The 16967-nt window shown below is 52.5% G+C and overlaps 1 protein-coding gene across 1 annotated transcript; it reads left to right on the top strand.

Annotated features, from left to right (window-relative positions):
- The first annotated feature begins 62 nt into the window (after positions 1–62).
- Positions 63–16418, top strand: SNORC (secondary ossification center associated regulator of chondrocyte maturation). The gene is made up of 5 exons (XM_067740210.1): positions 63–197; positions 9405–9572; positions 9929–10060; positions 16006–16188; positions 16283–16418. The coding sequence occupies exons 3-5, from the start codon at positions 9988–9990 to the stop codon at positions 16390–16392; spliced, it is 366 nt and encodes a 121-aa protein (XP_067596311.1). The 5' UTR covers positions 63–197; positions 9405–9572; positions 9929–9987; the 3' UTR covers positions 16393–16418.
- The last annotated feature ends 549 nt before the right edge of the window (positions 16419–16967 follow it).

Below are 16967 nucleotides of genomic sequence, written 5' to 3'. Positions count from 1 at the left end.
GTATTTTATCTGAGTACACTTCTTGTACTCACCCTTGTCGAGGCTGAGTTTTCCACCAAACCATCTTCTTGGCACCATGGAAAAGCTCCAGACAAGTGAGCACCCAAGACATGGACGCAGCTGTGGCTTTCTCTGGCAGGCTATGGAACGCTGACTTGGTTCTGTATTTGAGAATGTAGAGGTCAAGGTAAACGTGGGTAAGTTGATTAAATGTCTTTCCTCCTCTGCCCCTTTCTGCTGACCTGCAGATCGTCTCCTGTCCTCACAACACAGACACACACCCCTGAAGGTGCCCCCTCCAGAGCCTGACCACACCTTCCAAGCTAGATTCTATTGTATGCTTGTTCAGGGGAAATTTTAAAATAAAACACAAACATTTGGGGGAGGGGTAGGCAGACTTCAGGGAGCAACGTCGTTTTAGTCATGGAACATTCCATTAGCTTAACCAGGAGCATTGCTTCTACCTGAGGAATTTCCCAGATGGTGGAAAGAAACCACTCTTTCCTAAGAATGTTTGTTTCTGTCTCAGTTCTACCAATTTTCACATTCTCATTTGCTCACTCTTTCACTTCGAGCAACCACGTTCTTAGCTCTTTCTGTGAACTTACTTGCAGATTATCTAAACTCTTCCTGAGTTTCAAAGTATTTGTTTTGTACACTGTTTGCTTCCAGTTGTTTTAAGTCAGAGATTTAAAAAACATACCCAGACAAGGTAGTTTGATTATGGATACTTTCCCCAAGGTAGTCGGTGTTCTGGATACTGTTGCTACATAACAAATTACCCGCAAACTGGCTTACAAGCAACCCTTGCATTTTATTGGTAATTTTATGAGTCAGGACTCTGTGGGGAGGGCTCAGCTGGGCGGTTCTTCCATGGTGTCTCCTCTGGTTATGGTCAGAGGTCAGCTGGGGCTGCGATCTTAGGAAGGTTTGATAGGTTGGGCGGCACGAGGGCTCACTCGTGTGAATGGCAGTTGACGCTGGCTAGTGCCGGGGAGCTCAGCTGGGTTGGTGGCTGGAGGAACTACGTGTGCCCTCTCCAGCATGGCAGCTTCAGGGTAGGTGGACTTCTTTGGCAGTTGGCTTCCCCCAGAGAACCGGGCAGAGGCTGCATCACCTCTTCTGACCTGGACTCAGGAGTCACATAGTGTCACTCCTGTGACACTGTGTGAAAGTAGTCACAAGCTCTTTCAGATTCAGGGGGTTGGGGAACATGGTCACCTCCAACATCTCCCTTGATGGAATGAGTGGTAAGGTCACTTTATAGAAGAGCATGTGGGATGAGAGGTACTGTTGTTGCTGTTTTGGGGAAATAGCTGCATAAAATTAGTTGATGCATATAAAGGAACTTCAGTTCTTCGTTGGCTCTAAATTGAGGGGTTATTTTTTTCTTTTTAATTTCAGGATAATGGGACTTCAGGCTTTATTTTAAATAATACATATATACAAATATATACACATAAATAGTGTGTGTGCCATTTTCTACACCCTATTTTAAATTGATCAGGTGAAGAAATTGAAGTTTGTTTTATACAAAATGTCCTCTTCATATTATTAATGAAAAAGTCTGTGTATGATTCTGATGTGAAATGAACCTAGTTGTCTCCTTTGCTTCCAGTGTGGGAAGTGCAGCAGGCATACACGTTCTAAATAGAGTAAGGTGCAGCTGAGAGCACGTTCCAAAGGGAAGTTGGCCTCATAGTTAATGGGTTATTTGGGAACAAAAAGAAAAAAGCCCAGCTCTAGAGGATGGCTGTGAGCGCAGGCAATTCCTGATGAAGCCACAGTGCTTGCTGGGACCGTGGAGAGCCTGGGAACCTTGAGGCAGCCAGATGTGTGATCATTTTACAGACACTGTCAGATGCCCTGAGTATGACGGACCCGCATAGCTTTTGGTAGTGTTGGTTCTGGAAGGGCACCTGGAGCCCCTGAGAGAAGAGTTTCCCTCCAGGGATTTGTCAGTGGGAATGTTTTGCAGCTAAAGTAACAAACACTGCTATGGTTCAATGTATGGGAGAAACAGCACATAGATGTTGGGAAGCAGGAGAAGAGAACTGGGCTCTTCCCTAATTGCAGCAACTGCCCTGCAGCCTAAAAGCTGCAGTTGCCTCCCCTTTCGTTGCTGGCAAAGTGATGACATCATGGGGATGGAACTCACTGTAGCTTCAACACTCAGTTCAGTCCAGCTGGTCTTAAGCAGAGACATCATTTCTTAAAGATTGTTTACTTGTCCCCCCAAATCTAGGAGTGGGGGATTATTTTCCCTTGGTAGTCAGTTGTCTTCTCCTTTGAATGCCTCCTTTAGCATGAGAAGTAGTCCTGAGGTCATTGTTAGGTTTGGCTGCATATAATAAGATACAAAGTAACAGTGACTTAAACAAGATAGTTTATTTCTCAAGTGAAATCTGGAGGTCATCAGTCCAAGGCTGGTGTGGCTCAGGGACCCAGGTTCTTTCTGTTTTACCCTCCTGGTTGAGGCTTCCATTCTCAAGGTCACTCATGGTCCAAGGTGACTGCTAGAGCACCAACCATCATGCCTGTATTCCAGGCAGGAGGAAGGATTGGGGTGAGGCTCAGGGAGCACACCTCCCTGTTCAGTCAGCCTTCCTTGAGGAGCTCTTTTGGGAGCTCTACCAAACATCCTTAGTCTTTTAAACTGGAACGTGGATACGTAACTATAGTTAGTTCAAGAAAGGCTGGAGAACTTCCCTGGTGGTGCAGTGGTTGAGTGTCCGCCTGCCGATGCAGGGGACACGGGTTCGTGCCCCGGTCCGGGAAGATCCCACATGCCGCGGAGCGGCTGGGCCCGTGAGCCATGGCCGCTGAGCCTGCGCATCCGGAGCCTGTGCTCCGCAACGGGAGAGGCCACAACAGTGAGAGGCCCGCGTGCCGCAAAAAAAAAAAAAAAGCTGGAAATGGGGGTTTTAGTTGAGTGGTTTGCCACCCCAGATACCATTGGGATTCTGTTTCTAAGAAACACAGGGAATGGATGTTACATCGGCAGCAGCCTCTACCACTGTCATTCTCTTTAGCCTGCTTTGAAGTTGGAAGAGTTTGGGATGGTTGAGTCTGTGCACATCCACCATGGGAAAGGAATCCTAGTGGTTACCCTGACGAGGGGGCTCGGCACAGGCCCTGTTCCATTCTTGTGCAGAGCTGGGAAACGAGTGATTTCCAAGGGCTCAACCTTGCTGTGTCTAGCAACCCCCAATTCTATTCAGAATCTAGGTTTTTGGTGTGTGTGTGAGCGTGTGTGTTTTTAAAGGTACCCTGTGGCATGAACCTATGAGTGGTTTTGTGGATGGGGGCACTAGAGTCAAGCTGTCGGATTTGAAAGTTGATCCTGCTATCTCCTTTAGGCAAGTATTTATTTCCCCATCTGTGAAATGGGAACTGTGAGGTAGCTGTGATCAGTAACTTAAAATGTAGTTGCATAGTGCAATGCCCAGCACATGAATGCTTGATAAATATTTGTAGGCCATTTTGCAAGAGAGAAGGGAGTTTGTGGGCTCACGTGTAGGTGCAATGGGACGTATTAAAAATGGGCAGCCTCCCTCTTAGACATCTGAAAATCAGTGTAAAGAAGTACCCCTCAGGAAGGTAATGTGGCATGAGTTCCAGGAGACTGGATATTAGTACCAGCTTCGTTATTAACCTGTCCTTCCTGTCCTGTCTCTGGGTCTCAGTTTCCTTGCCTGTCAGATGAGGAGGTTGGCCCAGATCAAATGATGAACTTGAAACAAAAATCAGTCCCTGAGCCCCATGTCCCATGGTTTCTTATTTAGGGTGGGGCCCAGCACTGGAAATTATTTTTTAGGTGCCCTAAGTGATCCTAAACGGACAGCTTGAGTGGGGAACTACTGGCCTAGCTGATCTGTGAGGTTTCCTTCAGCTCTCACCTCCTGAGTGCATATGTGCAAGTGTGATCTGTGTGTGCATCTGTACATCTTTGCAGCATATTGCTGACACTTGGTGTTTGCAGATTTAGCACTTGTGTTTTAGTGTGAGTCTTTGACAAATACCCGTTGTGGTTTTACTAAACCAGACCCAGGTCAAAATGTAAGGCATGGTGAGCCTCAGTTAAGGGAATGAGTCACTGACTTGGATTTTCTGACTTCTTTTGATAACGTCAAGTTAAGCCCTAAGCAGGTCAGGGTCCTATCATGAATCAGAAACCGTCCTAAATATTCAGTCAAAAGAAATGCGGGCGGAGGGCAGGGGAGAAAAAAGAATTGGCGTTGGAAGAGTAGGAAGGTAAGATTACTGAAGGATTAGTAACTAGGGAAATCACTAATACCTTATCTAATGGTCAGTCATCATATCCTTTTCTAGGTGATACTAATATCTCTTCGATTCACTTACAGTCTCACCTGGATAATTAGTATCTTAACGACTAAATTTTATTTTATTTATATATATATATATATACACACACACACACATATATATGAAAAATTGGTGTATATATATATATGTATATATACAGCAAGGAATAAAATATACATCAGTTTTTGTTTCTGTTCTTTGTCATGAGGCTGTGGGTGATATTTGTACAACTTCCTCATTTCCCATTTCATGTTCTTTTTGCCTTCCACCAGCCCTTGAGCTGGTGGGTGACGTAAACCTTCATTCCCAAGGGATTTGAGTCCTTAACAGTACTGAGGTTACTGCAGCTTTCGTCTTTAATTAGCTTTTGCCTGAGTTCAGTTTTTTTTCTTATTAATTGAAAAAACTTCAGCATACATTGAAGTAGACTACTGTCTTTAGTCTGGGCTGGGAAGTCCCACGATCTAGGTGCTGACAGATCAAGTGTCTGGTGAGAGTCATCCTGGTTTGCACATGGCCATCTTCTTGTTATGTCCTCACATGGCAGAGAAGGAGATCTCAGGTCTCTTTCTATCCCATCTTTTTATCTCTTAAAAATCGTCTTTTTATCCCATTACAAGGAGGACCCCACCCTCATGACCTAATCTAACCCTAACCACCTCCCCAAGGCCCCACCTCTGAATACCATCCCATTGGGACTAGGGCTTCCAACATAAAAATCTTGGGGGACACAACTTTCAGTCACAGCAGCTAATGTAACGAACTCCTACCGTTTTACCAATTTTGTGTTTTTAATCTCACCTTTTTTCCCTTAGAATATTTTAAAACAAATCCTAGATATCGAGTCACTCGTAAATATTTTAATGTGCATGGTAACAAAGATACCTTTAAAAAAAGAACATGTCAGTACCACATTAAGAATATTAATAATTTCTTAGTATCTAAACCCAGTCTGTATGATTTTTTCAGGTTATCTTAAAAATGTCTTTTTACAAAAGTTTGAATCAGAATCAAATTTGGTTGCTATGTTTAAGTCTCTTTTAGTCTAACCAGTTTCCCCTCAAAAAAAAAAAATTGAAAAACAAGATCATTTACCCACAGAACATCCCATAATGTGGACTCAGCAAGGAGCATCCTTACAGTGTCAATTTGTTACTCTCCCCCACATCTGTGAATGAGTAGTCAGGTCTAGAAACTTAATTGGATTCAGATTCTCCCCTCCCCCTCCAAGAATACATAACTTGCTGTACGTCCTGTTGCATCACAGGCAGCATTGTCTGGTTGTCCCATTTTCACTATGTCAATTCATCAGTCCTGTTGCTATCAGGTTGATTCATCCATTATAAAAGTTCTGTTGATCTTTCATGTAGCAGTTTTAACATTCATTGATGATCATTGCCTAGGTCTATTATTTCATTAGTCACTGAAATACAGTGATTCTTTTTGGGGAGAAGGGGGATTTTAAAAATTTTGAATAATTTCAGACTTAAAACTTGCAAGAACAGTAGAAAAAACTCCCACATATCTTTCATCCAGATTCTCCAATTGCTAACATTTTACCACACCTGCATTATTTTTTTTTTACTCTGTAACTACACTCACAACAATGACTCTCAGTAACTATTTTTTATGAATCACTTGAAAGCAAATTGAAGACATTCATGACATTCATGTCCCTTATCCCTAAACATTTCAGGGCGTGTTTCCTTGAGACAAGGACATTTACATAACCACAGTACAATTATTAAAGTTAGGAAATAAAGTATATGATGCTATTAGTTAATATCCAGGCTTCATTCATATTTCACCAATTGTTCCACTAATGTCTTTTATAAGAAAAAACAAAAAGGTGCAGGATGCCATCATGATTGCTTTTTGTATTTGGATGTCATGTTTCTTTGAGTCTTCCCTAATCTGGAACAGTTCCTCTATCTTTCATACCTTGAGATTTTTAAAGGACAATTATTTTGTAGAATGCACTCAGTTTGCATTTGTCTGGTATTTTTCTCATGATTTAATTGAGATTATGCAATTGGGCAGGAATACTACAGAAGTGATGTTATGTCCTTGATGCGTCATAGCAGGAGGTTATGATGTCAGTCAGGAGGTACATGATGTCAGTTTGAACCATTACTGGTGATGTTAACTTTAATTACTTAAAGATAGTATCTGCCAGGTTTTTCCACTGTAATGATTTTTCTCTTTATGGGAGATACTTTGAGACTATGTAAATATCCAGCTCTCATCAAACTTTTATCCACTAGTTTTAGCAGTCATTGATGATTCTTGCTTGAACTATTAATGGTTGTCAAGCTTTCCTGTAATTTATTAGTCAGCATTCTACTATAAGGAAGAGCTTTACACACACACACACACACACACACGCATGCATGCACACACTGTAGGTTATAATCAGATACTGTTGTGCACAATTTGTCCATCTGGAGCCCCTCCAAGTTGACATTTGTGTCCTTTTGCCATATCTCTATCGTCCTTTGAGCACTTTCTTAATTTGTCATGAGATATTCTAGGTTCATCATTTACTTTTACTTCTCCAGATTTGGAATTAGCCATTTCTCTAAGGAGCCTGCTGCTTCTGCAAGGGAGGCCTGAGGATTTGTGAGTGGAAGATTCTCAGATTTGTTTGAGTCTGCCCAAATCCCCCCATTCCACATCTCAAGGTCTCACTCCTTCCCATTCAGTGCCATAAATTTCACCTGAAAGAACTGACACAGCTGTGAATTCAGTTTGACTGTAATTTTGCAAGCCACACTTATTCGTTACTGAAGTTGGTGTGGCCAGTGCCGCTGCCGCTGCCAGAGACATTGTCAGAAATCTGAATCAGAAAGAGAGGCACTTCTCTCCCGCCTTTCATCTCCCCCCAGTGCCTCCACTGCAGATGCCAACACGGAGTCAGCTGGCAAGACTCTCTCAGGAGTATGATCTGGGAGTCTGACTCTACATTACATTGAGGGCACAGGAAGGTGAGGACGAGAGAGAGAGCAAACCAGCACCAACAAATGAGTGAACAAGTGAGAAGATGCTCGATGGTAATTCTATCCCAGAAATCCCAACTGATTGAATTCCAGTATTAAGTTCCTATCATGTGCTAGCTTCTAGAAATACATTGGTGAACTAAACACAGCCCCAGCTATCTGGGACTTAGCCACAGAGTAGAGACAGACAACCAATGGACACTTCATTTAAAGGCACCATATCATATATCTGACAAAGAATTTTTATCTGGGTACACACACCGAAAAAATCCTAAAAATAAATTCAATGTGATAGACCACCCTAATATATCAGCAAAAAAATCTGAGCAGACCCTTCACATAGGAGGATATTCCTGTGGTCAATAAATATGAAAAGGTGTTCAACTTTATTAGTCAAGGAAGTACAACCACGATGAGACACCACTACATACCTATCAGAACGGCTAGAAATAAAAAAGACTGCCAATGCCAGGTATTGGTGAGGATGTGGAGCAACTGGAACTCTCATACTGCTGACGAGTGTAAACGAGAACAAACACTGTGGAAAGCTGCTCACCAGCATCTACAGAATCTGAACACTGTACTCTGACCTAGCAATCCTATCTTTAGATGTATAACCAAGAGAACCTAGTGTATATGTTCACCAAAGGCAGGTACAAGAATACCCACAGGAGCTATATTCATAAAAGTTCAGACCTGGAAATAACCCAAATGGACATAAATAAATGGATAAAAGAATGGATAAATTGTGGCATAGTCATACAACTGAATACTATTCAGCAATAGAAAAGAATGAGCCACTGCTACATGCAACAATGTGGATGAATCTCACAGAATGTTGAGCAGAAGAAGCCAGACACAAGAGTTCATGTCATATGATTCAGTTTATTTGAAGTTCAAGAGTAGAGGAAGCTAATCTATGGTGATAGAAGACGGCTTGGCACCTTGGGGGTACTGACTAGGGAGGGGCAGGAAGAATCCTGCTGGTGTGCTGGAAAAGTTCTATATTGATTTGGGTGGTGTTTACAAATGTATGAGAGTTCATCAAGCTGTAAACGTAAGATTTGTGTACTTCACCATATATAGGTCATCCCTCAAAAAATTAACCAAAAAAAAAAAGGAAATGAGAGTTTCCTACAAATATAAATGCTAAGAAGAAATTTAAAGCTATGTGATGGGTGAATGGGGGATTGAATGATCAGAGCTGAGACCTGAATGGTGATTAGGAGGTAGCCATGTAATGAGCTGGGAGACTGCTTTCTGGGAGAGGGGACAGCGAGTGAAAAGGCCCTGAGGCAGGATTGAGTTTGGTGTATTGGAGGAACCTCGTCAAGGCCAGCAGACTGAACATAGTGAGCAGGACCAGGGCAAGTCCTTAGTCTGGCTTTTTATTCGAAGAGCAGTGGGAAACCATGAAGGGTTTGAAGTAGGGGGGTGTACTTTCTGAGAGCTTAGACAAGGGAAAGAGAGAGACCTCTGATGAACTTTAATTATGTGGCCACGACATCTGGGAGGTGGGGGACTGGGATGTAACTGCTGTGCAGGGCTGGAGAGGCAGTGCAGTCAAGGTTTGTTTTGGACACGTTAAGTTGGAGATGCTCATTAGGTACCCTTGGGGCTGTCCGGGAGGCAGTGGGCGATGGGGCTGAAGTTCTGGGCCGGAACTGGGTTGGAAATGTGTGTCATGAACACACAGGTGGTATTTCAAGTCCCAGGTACCTAGGAGAACAGAGAGCAAGAAGAAGGGACACAGGGCGTTTTATGACATGAGTTTTTCTGGAGAGACTAGAGCTGCCAGAAGGTTTGGATGGAAACTGCTTTAAAAGTGCTGCTTTAGGGCTTCCCTGGTGGCGCAGTGGTTGAGAGTCCGCCTGCTGATGCAGGGGACACGGGTTCGTGCCCCGGTCCGGGAAGATCCCACATGCCGCGGAGCGGCTGGGCCCGTGAGCCGTGGCCGCTGAGCCTGCGCGTCCGGAGCCTGTGTTCCGCAACGGGAGAGGCTGCAACAGTGAGAGGCCCGCGTACCGCAAAAAACAAAAATGCTGCTTTAACAAGGGTTGTTGTGTGCCCACTCCCTGCCAGGCATCGAGAGCCCAAACGTGAGCAGAACCTGGCCCTCATCAGTGCTGCCAGCCTAAGGTTGGAGTCTCCCAAGCCTGGGCCTTGAGCACTAAAATGCAGATTCCTGGGCCCATCCACGACCCACTGAAACAAAGTGCCAGGACCATCTGCATTTATCAAGCTCCCTGGGTGAGTCTTGCACATGGAGGTTGAGATTCTCTCACTTTCAGTGGCCCAGGTGTGTGTGTGTGTGTGTGTGTGTGTGTGTGTGTGTGTGTGTGTGTGAGAGAGAGAGAGAGAGAGAGAGAGAGAGAGGAGAGCGGGAAAGAGCAATTTCCTCTTTCCCTCTCTGAGGGTGGGGCTGCTGCAGAGTTCAGGAAAGCAGTCAGTTCTGTAAGCTGTGCTGTGTGTGTGTGTGTGTGTGTGTGTGTGTGTGTGTGTGTGTTTTCATGTGTGGGGGGCGGGCACGGTGTCCCAGGAGGACAGAGTTTGCATTGATGAAACCCTTCCCAGCCCTTTGATGCCTCTTTCCCTCTGCCCTGAAGTTAACCAGCTCAATCCTCCGTGCATCCCGCTCGCCGGCCGTGCTCACTCACGGGCCAGGATGGTGCTCTGTCTGGCCCTGCGCATGGCACTGCTGCTCCTCTCCGGGGTCGTGGCCCCTGCGGTGCTCACAGGTAAGGGTGCCCCCTGGGCTCTGCTACCACCAGCCTCCCAAGGCTAAGAAGTACCTTAGGCCAGAATCTCTAATGCCCACCGGCAAGGCCATTCACAGGAGATGGGGTGGCAGTTTGGGGGTGATTCTGTGAAGGGCTCCCCCAGGACAGGCTGGCAGCAGCTGCATCCGAGGCCTCAGGGAATCGTTAGCCATAGAGATGGTGACCTCTGAAGCAGGAGGGTGACTTGGGGAGCAGGGCCAGGGACGTTAGCTGCCTGGGGTACGTGGGGATTACTCCAGCACCCTAAAATCTGAAGGCCTTCAGATCTGGGAGTCAGGAGGGGGCACCAGGCAAGCAGCTGAAGGCCCCTAGATGTAAGAACACAGCCCTACCATTTATTTGTCAAGCCCTGCAAACCCTTCTCTGCTGGTTTTCTGAAATGTCCTCTGAGAGTGAAGACCCAGGTACTGTTTCCATCTTGGGAAAAATTCCAGAGGGAGCACAGGGCCAGAGACCCCTCTGTAAAACCATGAGGATGCTGGACTGAGGCACTGCACTGAGGCTGAAAATGGCTGGGTCTGGGGTCTGGCGAGAAGGGTCCCGCCAGGCTTGGCTTGGCAGGCTCCTGGGACCTGAGCCCCTGTCCTGGGCACAGCTGTGGGGCTTCAAAGCCTGAGCGAGAAAAGGCACAGACGGGTCATGGGTGGTCTTTCTCCTGGAAGAAAGCCATCTCTGATGGCCGTGAGGTGGGCCAAAGGGAGGTGTTTCGGGGCTCCTGAGGGCAGTCTTGGGGCTGGAGAAATGTGCAGGTGGGGGGGCCCCTTGGAGACCCTCCGCGGCATGGGTTTCGGGGGAGTGTCTGTGGATCTGAGGGAGGCTGTGATACCATCGTGTGGATGTGGTGCTGGGAGAGCTGCTGGGGGATGCGAGGCCTGGGGGGACCCTTATGGTCACACACTCAGGCACGAACACGGGAGGAAACGGGATGGGGTGGCGAGGAGCCTGTGGGCCTGCCGGCCTCCCTCTAGACACCCTAGGAAGAAGCTTGCAGGCTGGCTTTGTTTCTGGCCCTGTCCTCCTCGCTGTTTCTCAGCCTCTCTGTGCCTCTCCTCTGCTGTACCATGGCGATAACCAGAGCGCCTCTGCCTCTCTCGCAGGAGCCTGTAGGTCTGCCAAGTTCACACACGTGAGCTTTCAGGACGGGCCAGGCAGCTGGTAGTGCTCAGTGCATGTTAGGAGGAAAACATCCCCAGCCGCTCTGCTGGGTGCAGGGTAGTCTCAGGCAGAAGCACCTCCTCATGCGGCTAGGAAAGCATCCAGCCTCCCTTTTGGTGGGAGAGGGGACAGCTGGGCAAGCCAGGGGGCTAGTGTGGTGCCCAGGGAATCGGGGAAGTGATCTAAAGTGGGGTGGCGTCTCCCGTGGCTCCCTTATACCCCACCCACCCCAGTGAAAAGCTTTTCCCGCCTGGTGGTCAGAGTGGGTGGAGGTGAAGGTGCTGGCGTCCGTCTGCCCGGGGTCTGGGGCCGTGTGGGCAGCTTCTGTCGTTCCTTGGTCCCCATGCAGCCAGCCCTCCCAGCCAGGCTGCCGGCCAGAGGCGCTGGATCAGACTGTGCACACACAGCCTGGGTGGGTGGGCTGCGTCTGCCGCCGCAGGAATGCCTGGGGACAGCCTCGTGTCTGGCGGCAGCGGGACCTCACCTGGCCTCACCTCCCGAGTCCCCTCCATGTGTCCTACCAAGGGCAGGCAGGCCAGCCCCACCCCGGAGTCTTTGGGGTTCCGGCTGGCTGTGGTTCGCCCTGCCGCTCTGGGAGGGAGCGGGTTTGGGAGGCTCCTGGCCGCCCCACCCCCGGCTGGAGGCTCAGAGCAGGTGTGCAGCAGGCCCCACAGGCCCCTGGCCCGCTGCTCCCTGGGCTGGGGTCCTGAGCAGGCAGGCGGGGAGGGAGCGGCCTGCTGCCCTCCCTGCGGGTCGCCCGTGGCCACAGCTACCGAGGTGGGGGGGGCAGGCCAGGCTGAGCGGGCGGGAGGCCAGGGCAGGGATGAAAAGGCCCTTCACGGCCGCACAAAGGCCGTCTGTGAGCTTGGGCGCCTGGCCTCCGGGCCCAGTGGTCAGACTGAGCGTTAAACAAGCTTATTTACCGAAAGGCGGTGGGGCTGGAGGAGAGCCCACGGTGCCCAGGCCCGTGGCAGGGTCACGAGGCACCCACTTCTCCGGGCCTCTCAGCGCGCGGAGTTGCCGGTTGCTGCTCACTCCGGTCCTTGTCCTCCCTTCTCCGTGCTCGCTTAACGTCTCTGCTCGCCGTCCACGCCTGCCCGCATACCAGTCCCTCTGCCTGGCATTTCTTTCCCCCATCTTTCCCCCTCCTCAGATGGGGCCTGCTGTGGGGAAGCTCCCTGACAACGGCTTCTGCTCATGGCTCCCCGGAAGGGTAGATCTGGGGGACAGACTGGCTTCCCCCTCTGACTACAGCAAACTGAGAGAGTACGGAGGCACGTAGACGAGGACAAGAAAATGCCTGGCCCTCCTCGGCAGCTGCACCTCCTCTGCCGGAGGGCTGGTGACTGAGCGCAGGCTGTGGCTCTGGCCCACGTGTGCCGCTGGGGCAGCCGCCTGGGCTGGCAGGGAGCTGCTGGGCCCTGGGCCCTGGCTGCGTGGGTGCAGATGACTCCCTGAAGCCCGGATCCGCCTCTGGGGGTCTCCCGGCGATGGTCAGCTACAGCAGGCGCGAAGCCCGCAGGGGGGCAAGGGCCATGGTGCCCAGGCCAGAAAGGCCCTAGGGCAGAGGCAGCAGCCGACGGTGGCCGTGACAGCACAGTCACCGCCTTGTGAGGGCTGTGAGAGGCACGGTCCACCCCCCATTCCACAGGTCGGGAAGTGAAGGCCGGCGGCGAAGGCAGTCCGCGGTGGTCCCAGGGTGAGGCTGTGGTGGAGCCGGGATCTGGACCCAGCCCTCCTGATTGGAAGCCAATGGATTCAGCCCATCAAGCTTCAGAGACTGGCAGAGTCTTGAAGGGGCGGGAGGGGGTGCGCACAGCAGGGATGAGGGGGCCTGGGCTGGTGTGTCTGGCAGGGAGGGTCCAGGCTTCTGTGGGGAGGAACAGGGTGAGGCTGGGTCACTGGGGGCAGACAGGGAGAAGGTCTGGGTGGGTCTCCAAGTACCCTGCTCAGAGGGCCCTTCTCCCCGAGAGATGGCTCCCGGGCTCTGGCAAAGGGCAGAGGGTGACCACTAGTTCCTGGAAGTGAGCCCCTGCCCTCCAGGGGGTGTGGAGCCCGGCACTCCTCTTCCTGCACTTGGGGCTGACTCCTTGGACGCCACCAGGTTGGCTGGCCCTGATACCCAGTAGCCCTGTGCTGGCCTCTCTGGCCAGAGGCCTGGCAGTTGGAGGTGAGCTTTGGCTGGTGGTGGTAGGACAGGGAGGTGCCTGGCTGCCACTCTGTCTTGGGCGTGTGGCGAGCAAGTGGGGACCAGTGGTTTGTTCATTTATCTGGAAGACAGGCAGTCTGTGAGCCCTAGACCTCAGGGCCTGCCAAGCGGTGGGTAGACCCAGGCCTTTTTTCTGCTCAGCCCCAGAGAGCCTGAGGCAGGCATGCCTAGGGCCTGGAGCCTTCCATGGCAGCTGCAGGCTGCAGACCCCAGCCCTCCCAGGCAGCGACAAGGGAGGCCTGACCGAGTCGCTTTCCCCTTCCTCACAGGGGGTGGCCCCCACACACCAGCACTGCTTCAGCCTGGGCCCTGGGAGAGGGAGGCTTCCACACAGCGGGTGCAGGGGCCTCCTGCCCCTGACAGGCCTCCTTGCCAGCGCTGTTTCTGAAAAGGGGCACAGGCCCGGGCAAGCCCTGGGAATATGACAGCGGTCCCTGCCTGTAAGCTGAGCCTCAGAACTGATCCAGCGGAGGCCTGGGAGAGGCACCAGGGGCAGGGCCTGGGAGCTGGGGACCTTGTAAAATTTTGTCATGAAACGATCTGAAGTTTACAGAAAAGTTATAAGAATTATCCAGTGAACTCCAGTAGGCTCTTCAGTTGGATGCACCGACCGCCAACATCTTGCCATATTTGCTCTTCTCACCGTCTTCCTGTCTCTATTTACTCACTTACCTATCTGATTGCTGAACCTTTGACAGTTAAGTTGCAGACATCATGCCCCTTTGTCCCTAAATACTTCCTAAGGACAAGGACATTCTCTTACATAAGCAGAGTCAGTTATCCAAACCAGGAAGTGAAAACTGACGCAGCACTGTCACCTGAACTACAGTCTTATTCATAGCTCACCAGTGGACTCCATAATGTTCCACCCAGGAACGCACGGTGCGCCGTGTTGTCACAGCTCCTTAGTCCCCAGCCTGGAACAATTCCTCACCCTTTCTTTGTCTCTCGTGACCTTAACGTTTGTGAAAGCCTAGTTATTTTAAGGCTGCCCTGGAATTTGGGTTTGGCTGTTTACTCATGATTTGCCTCAGGTGGACACGTTGGCAGAAGAACCCTGGAAGTACCTTTGTGTCTTCCCAGAGCAGGCCCCTCTCCAGGAGCTGGTGAGCCTGGAAGCAGGGTGTGGGTCTGGCTTGTCTGTGCTCTGGGGGAGCTCTCAGGGGTGGAGCCCCCAAGTGTGCAATGTGCCCCAGGGACCGCAGGTGGGCTGGCCAGGGTTGTATTGACGGAACCACAACTTCCCAGGAAGTTTCTCGGGAAGCACGACCTCTTCCGGGGCTTCAATCCCCAGCAGCACGTAACTACCAGCACAGCGCCCACCTCAGCTTAACCTGAGCCTTGGTCTTCTTGGCCGACCACAGAGCGGCTGGTATCAGTGAGACGGTGCGCTGTGATGCCCGGCAAGCCCATTCTAGCATCCCTGGCTCACAAGAGAGATCACTCAGGGCTGGGGTGTTGCTGCGAGGCTCCTCAGGCTAAGATCCTTGACGGGGGAGCAAAGTTGGTGTGGGCTGCCTGGGGTTACCATGCAGGCCTCTCAGCCTGTCCCTCTCGTTCTCTGGGGCCCCTGGGTACCCTAAATCCTGCTAACCCCCAACCCATGAGCAGAGAAAGGCTCCTGCAGAAAACGCTGCCCGGAGACTGATATGCTGACGGAGCCCCAGCTAGTGCGGGGCTGAGGGCTTACCCTTTCCTGGGGCTTCCCTTAACACTGACCACAGACACCCCTGCCCACCCCTCTGGCCCTGTTCTGTCTGGAGGCAGCAACGTGCTGGCATCACAGTTTCTTAGGCTAGAGAGGCCCCTGCGCTCTAAGCCTCAGACACTCGGGGGGCGCGTGGAGGCATGTGCAGGCGCTAGACCCCAGGCCCTGGGGGCTGCTCCACTCTGCCCAGGTTAGGGCCGAGAAGCAGCAGGGCCGGCTGCCCCTGGGGTGTGGGGCCGGCTGCCCCTGGGGTGTGGGGCAGGCCTCTCCTCTCCACCTCCTGCGGCAGTGGGCCATATTTGCTCACCGGCCGCGCTGAGCAGGAACCCTGGTTCCTGGAAAGGGCAATGCCTCACCCTCCCGGCGCCTTCTCCAGGGTGAAGGCTGCCCTGGGGCTGCCCTGTGCGGGTGCGGGGAAAGGACCCTTTACAAGTGTCACTTCCCCAGGACCTACAGAGCCCAGCAGTTCAGATGGGGGGCCCCAGGCTCTGCTGGGTGTTCAAGTGCCCTGCCTCCCCCCGCCCCCCTGCCCTGAAGCTCGCTGCCAGCCCGAAGTTCTTCCAGCTTCCTCCCGAGTGGGCCTGTTGGTCCCTCAGTGCCCTCCTCCCCCATCAACCTGTCCTCTCATGGCAGGGGTGGCCTGACCCCAGCGGAGGCTCTGGGGCCACACGTGGGCCACTCGGCTTCCGTTGCCTCACCTGTGAAGCGGCAAGCACCGCGCTGTGCCCCAGAGCCCGGCACTCAGCGCCCCTTCCCAGTCGGTCAACGGCGGGGTCGACGTCCCCGTCGGCCCTGCCGCCCAGGCCCCCACACCTGTCCTTGGCTTTGCAGCCGAGGGCCCGCAGGAGCCCGTGCCCACCCTGTGGAACGAGCCCGCCGAGCTGCCGTCGGGAGAAGGCCCCGTGGAGAGCACCAGCCCCGCCTTGGAGCCGGCGGTCAGCGGCCCGCCCGCGCCCACCGCCGCGCCGAGCCCCGAGGACAGCACCGCGCGGGAGCATCTGGACCAGGGCGGCGGTACGGGCTGGGGCGCGGGGTCCGGGCGGGCCGGGAGGAAGGGGTGGGAGGGGGGCCGGGCCTCGGGGCTAACGCGGCCCTCCGTCCTCCGCAGGCTCGCTGGGACCCGGCGCCATCGCGGCCATCGTCATCGCCGCCCTGCTGGCCACTTGCGTGGTGCTGGCGCTCGTGGTCGTCGCGCTGAGAAAGTTCTCCGCCTCCTGAAGCGAATAAAGGGGCCGCGCCGCGGCGCGACTCGGCGCCACCCCCGGTGCGCGCCCCCGTGTCTCCATGTGTCCGCGCGTGTGTGGGCGAGTGGGGTGGGGGTGTGGGGGCAGGCGACGTGCACGTGCTCGGGGCTCGAGGCGCGCATACGCGCGCACACGCGCGCGTGCGTGAGCGCACGTGCGCCGGGGCCCCGCAGGAGCGCGGGTGCGTGCGCGATGCGCGTGCGCCGGAGGCCGCTGGTGTGCGTGAGCGGGGCGTGCGGAGTTCTCTGGCCAGAGTTCTCCGCGAGGCTTTGGGAGCGCGGAGTCGCCGTGCCGCAGCCCCTTGCTCGTCCCGCAAACTGCCCGGGCCCTGCCCTCTGCAGACCCCTCAGCTCCGGCCCTGGAGCGCTGCGAGCGCGGACCGGCGTGAGGCCCCGAGGGCAGGAGAGGCAGCGGCCTGCCCTGGGCCCGCCGTCCTGCTTTCTGCGCCTCGCTGGGTGATGGTGGGGTCCGCGGGACCCTGGGCTGTCCCGGCTCCCCAACCAGAGGCCAGTGACTTTGGGGGTGGGGGGCGTCTTCTGACTCTGGCAG

This window comes from Pseudorca crassidens, chromosome 6, assembly GCF_039906515.1.
Source record: "Pseudorca crassidens isolate mPseCra1 chromosome 6, mPseCra1.hap1, whole genome shotgun sequence".
Lineage (NCBI taxonomy): Eukaryota > Metazoa > Chordata > Mammalia > Artiodactyla > Delphinidae > Pseudorca > Pseudorca crassidens.
The sequence above is the reverse complement of the archived record's forward strand: the minus strand, read 5'-3'. Positions and strand labels throughout refer to the sequence as shown.

Excerpts from the sequence above, each read along its gene's own strand:
- SNORC (XM_067740210.1), top strand. The coding sequence starts at position 9,988 with ATGGTGCTCTGTCTGGCCCTGCGCATGGCACTGCTGCTCCTCTCCGGG. Across the intron at positions 10,061-16,005 it reads GGCCCCTGCGGTGCTCACAG|CCGAGGGCCCGCAGGAGCCC; the intron begins GTAAGGGTGCCC and ends TTGGCTTTGCAG. Across the intron at positions 16,189-16,282 it reads GCATCTGGACCAGGGCGGCG|GCTCGCTGGGACCCGGCGCC; the intron begins GTACGGGCTGGG and ends CGTCCTCCGCAG.